The sequence below is a fragment of the Melitaea cinxia genome, chromosome 17 (assembly GCF_905220565.1).
Source record: "Melitaea cinxia chromosome 17, ilMelCinx1.1, whole genome shotgun sequence".
Classification (NCBI taxonomy): Eukaryota; Metazoa; Arthropoda; class Insecta; order Lepidoptera; family Nymphalidae; genus Melitaea; species Melitaea cinxia.
In genome coordinates this window covers 15,132,063-15,136,576 of record NC_059410.1, presented here as the reverse complement: position 1 = coordinate 15,136,576, position 4,514 = coordinate 15,132,063, and the positions used below count along the sequence as shown (strand labels likewise).

The window sequence follows — 4,514 nt, the reverse complement described above, 5'->3', positions numbered from 1 at the left end:
CATCATCATCACAGCAGCCTCTCGCAGTCCACTGCTGGACATAGGCCTCCACAAGTTCGCGCCAAAAATGCGTGAATTCATGTGTGTTGCCCATATTTACCTCAAAATAAAATTATAATAAAATTTAAGTTATAGAATAATTCAATTCAGAATAAAAAACGTGGGGTGCATTTTACTATATTTTCATAACTTTTTACTGTTTTTATAACCCTCCGCACATAGATAGTTGCAAGTAGAATAATTGTTACATTTAACCCTCGTATCTATGGTCGAGTCAAAGTAATTACTTGAGTAAAAGTCGTTACTTAAGTAGTGGTTTTTATACTATAAACAAGAATTTGAATGAAGTAAGAACTGTCAAAAGTATACTTGGCCAAGTAATAGTCGTCAATTTCACTACTAAGTAACGTAGTACTCAGTCAATTTAAGTACATTTTTAGGTTATTTCGTTACCTGTCCGTCGGTCTGTAGTATTATTTACTGAAAAGTATCGGCAATAAACCCCATAGATAACACAGATATCAAAAGGTACCCATTGTCTTAGATGCATTGTTTTAGGATTGGCGTTACGCGCAATAAAGGTACATACAAACAAAACAACCCAACAGAAAAAAAAAATCCTTTGTTGTAACGAAATAAATGAAATGAAAGCATAAGCCTCATAAATCAAAATTTACTTATCTAAGATTTTTTATTTTTGTGTTACCCACATTAGGAATTCTAAACATTTTTGAATATCATATCAAAAATTGACCGCTCCAGCGGGGTTCCGACACGGTAAGTCGGAGACGCGGGTTCGAACCCCGCTGGAGCGGTCAATTTTTGATATGATATTCAAAAATGTTCAAAATTTACTTTATTCAAAAGGGCTTCAAAAGCTCTTTCGAATTGTCATTTTACAAAAGAAAAATTTGAAAAAGTGTTTATTATTCTTATCAGTGAAGCTACGATCGAGTCGAAAAAATTCTAAAGGGAAGAATCGAGAAGAAATTCTCAGTTACCCTTTTAAAAATAATATTTAAACTGTTTTTGTACATAATTAATAATATCTTGCATGAAATACAATGTCATAAGTCATCTTTATCATCTATGTAATCCTGCACCGAATAATAAGCTTTATCTATACAATATCTATATGTCTGTTTGTAATTAAAAAAAAAACCGTTTTTTACTAAATTCATATGTATATATCAAAATAACATTTTTTATAATTTTTGTATGTATGTCTGTGTGTTCCGGCTAATTACTGAAACTGCTAGACCGATTTTGACGGGATTTTCTCTGGCAGATAGCTGATGTTGTAAGGAGTCACTTAGGCTACTCTTATTTTAGATTTTTCTTATAACAGCGAACTGAACAATAACTATTTTGTTAAATTCAACGCAAACGAAGTCGCGGGCACAGCTAGTCTATTAATAAATTTCTTTTTCATAATAATCTTAAATTTATGTTGAGGCAAATGCAAAATCGTTTGTGGTATTTTATTATACACTAGCTGTGCCCGCGACAACGTTCGCGTGGAATAAATATTTTTCAGTTCGCAGAGTTACAAAATAAATAGATTTCTAAAATAAAAGTAGCCTTAGTTACTACTGCCAGTGAAATTCCCGTAAAAATCGGTCCCGCCGTTCTAGAGATTAGCCGGAACAAACAGACAGACAAAAAAAAAATTAAAAAAATGTTATTTTGGTATAGGTACCGTGTATACATCTATATGCATTTAGTAAAAAGCGGTTATTTTAATATTACATACAGACACTCCAATTTTGTTTATTTTTATAGATGCGAATATCGTAACCCAGAGAGGAGGCGTTTACTTGTCGCAGTCGGAAAGTTGGAGTAGCAATTTTGTTATTCCTTCTCGTGTTTAAACTGCGATTATTGCTTTTTTTATCAATGAAATCAATATTCTTGTGAATATACATAATATTGTTATGATAACAATACACGACATACGTAACATAGAGCCTATTTTCGTCATAATTATTGTAAAAACTTAACGAACGTCAAAGAAAAATGTACTTAAGGTACACTGCAAAAAAAAAAATCACAAACCGTCACGGCAGCACGGCGACAATTTAAAAATTGCTATAATGTTGTAATATTCCCTACCTTTCAAACTTAGGTAATGAACCCAGTGTTGTTTTAGTGTCGATTATAGAGAGCCCTCCAAACGTTTGTTAAATATCTTCAATTTACAGAATTGATTAATAATTTATTATTAACACAATATGAAAACTCGGTCGTCTCTCCGAGCATGCCATTGACATAGCCTTAAAAATATTACTCATAGATGTGATTATTATATTTGTATTTTAAATTATTTTGTTCACAGTTTCAAAAAATATTTGTAATGAAAAAGTATTTCACAAACCACGCAAGCAACTACTGGCAATGCTGCATGAGTGTCTTGAATTACAATTAGTAGCTTTGGAGGCTAAGAAGGAATTCGAAAAACTAATGAAATTGGCAGACGCAATAAAACAGTCATGCCTAAAAAATAAACACAAAAATTCTGTTAAAAGTGCAGCAGTTAATGTGAATCAAGAAGAAGTTCGAGCTTCTTGCAGCGATAACCATAAACACAGACGAGATAGCAATGAGTCCATTTCTTCGACTGATAGTATCAATGATAGTGTACTGATAACAAACAAGTATGATAAAGTGATTGTATCTGATGAAGCACGTGCCTTATTAAAAACCAACCACCATAATAATCCTGACAATAATCGAAAAAAAAGGACCTTATCACAAACAACCGAACATAAGTCCGACAGTCTATACAACAAAAAAGCGCACACATTTTCAATCTCAACCGAAAATTCTGATATATCTGGCAGTTCAAGCAACAATAAGGTACTCGTCTTGTCAAACATAACTGATCATTCCAATAAGTTCCGAAGTCCAACCACCAAAAAGGTGCTTACTTTATCAAAAGTACAAGACCATTTTGATAAATCTGGTAGTCAAAGCAACAAAAAGGTGCTTGTCTTATCAAACACAAACAACCATTCCAATAAGTCATTTAGTCTAAGCAAAAAGCTGGATGTCTCCTCATCAAACAAAATAGATCATAGCGATAAGTCCACCGGTACAAGCAAAAAGATTGCGCTCGCCTTATCAAACACAACCTATCAGTCCGATAACTCCGCTGCACCAAGAAAAAAGATGGTACTTGCATCATCAAATTCAAAAGATTATTCCCATAAATCTGCCGGTCCAAGCAAAGAGAAGGCGGTCGCCTCATCAAACACAACCGAGAACTCCGATAAATCCACCGGTCCAAGTAAAAAGAAGGCGGTCGCGTCATCAAGCATAACCGACTACTCCGATAAATCCGCCAGTCAAAGCAAAATAATGGCAAACACAATTGACTGTTCCGATAATTCTGCCAGTCTAAGCAAAAAGAAAAGGTTCACCTCGTCAAACATAACAGACCATTCCAACGAATACAACGAATCAATCGATGGAGAAAATACAATAGAAGATAATACATCACAATCTAATGAAAAGATCCTAACCCTAGTCGCCACGCCCGATGGTACAAGCGATAAGATGGCACTTGACTCATCAAACGCAACCGAAGTTTTAGACGAATCAAGTGACAAAGAGAATAAAACAAATGATAATACGTCACAATCGAATGAAAAGATCCCACCAGTCTCTGCGCCAGTAGCGCAAGAGGAGGAAAGAGAAGACGACCTTGTGAGTATTTTGTATCACTTGCGAACGACCGCTCAGGTGTAGTGGTACGTGTTCCGTGTAACCGCTAACCAAAACACTGGCGGTTGCAGGTACAGTTCCCGAACGGAGAAGATTTGTATTAGTAAAATATTTGTTTCCGGTCTAGGCGTCTGTCCTTGTAAATCTACCCACTGTGCTTTAGGCAGCAAGTTAAGCTGTCGTTTCCGCTTGTTATCATATACACCTGATAGCGATCGTTACTCTTATAAAGGTAGATATCTGCCTACTGGCAGTGAGCATCATGGTGGATTAAGCTCCCACCGTTCTCCTACGTTGAGAAAGAGGCCTAATTAAAGATAAATATTTTTCAGGTTCCGATTGGATCTGGACGCACTTTAGTCCGCAGGGATAAATACAATATGGTCAACTGGAAGTCCTGTAATACCGCCACCAGGACTTTGTTACGAGCTGTCTTCTCTAGAGCGTAAATATTATAATTGCATTATTTTAAGCCAAATACACTTTTATTACATCTATACTTATATTACAGAAAAGAATAGTGTATGTTTTACTTTTTGCTGTTAATAAACTCAAAACTAATGGATGATTTTTTTCTCAGAGTCCTATCAACACATTCTTTAACCGGGAAACGGTCGCCGGCTTTTCCGGACAGGCCGGCTAAACTGTGTCTCGATCGACAGAAAGTTACTGATATTATACTAGCAGTGAGACAAAGATTCAAGACTAAAGAGAATATAATTAGGTAAGTAAAACATGAAAAAACAATTTTGGATTGTAAGTTACTTTGGTAACAACTCTCATACAATTCC

General features: G+C 35.2%; 1 protein-coding gene across 1 annotated transcript; it reads left to right on the top strand.

Moving 5' to 3' along the window:
• Nucleotides 1–2,394: 2,394 nt before the first annotated feature.
• LOC123661437 (dentin sialophosphoprotein-like) lies at nt 2,395–3,747 on the top strand. Its single transcript, XM_045596398.1, has one exon. It carries the CDS (start codon nt 2,395–2,397, stop codon nt 3,745–3,747), a length of 1,353 nt encoding a protein of 450 aa, XP_045452354.1.
• Nucleotides 3,748–4,514: the final 767 nt, after the last annotated feature.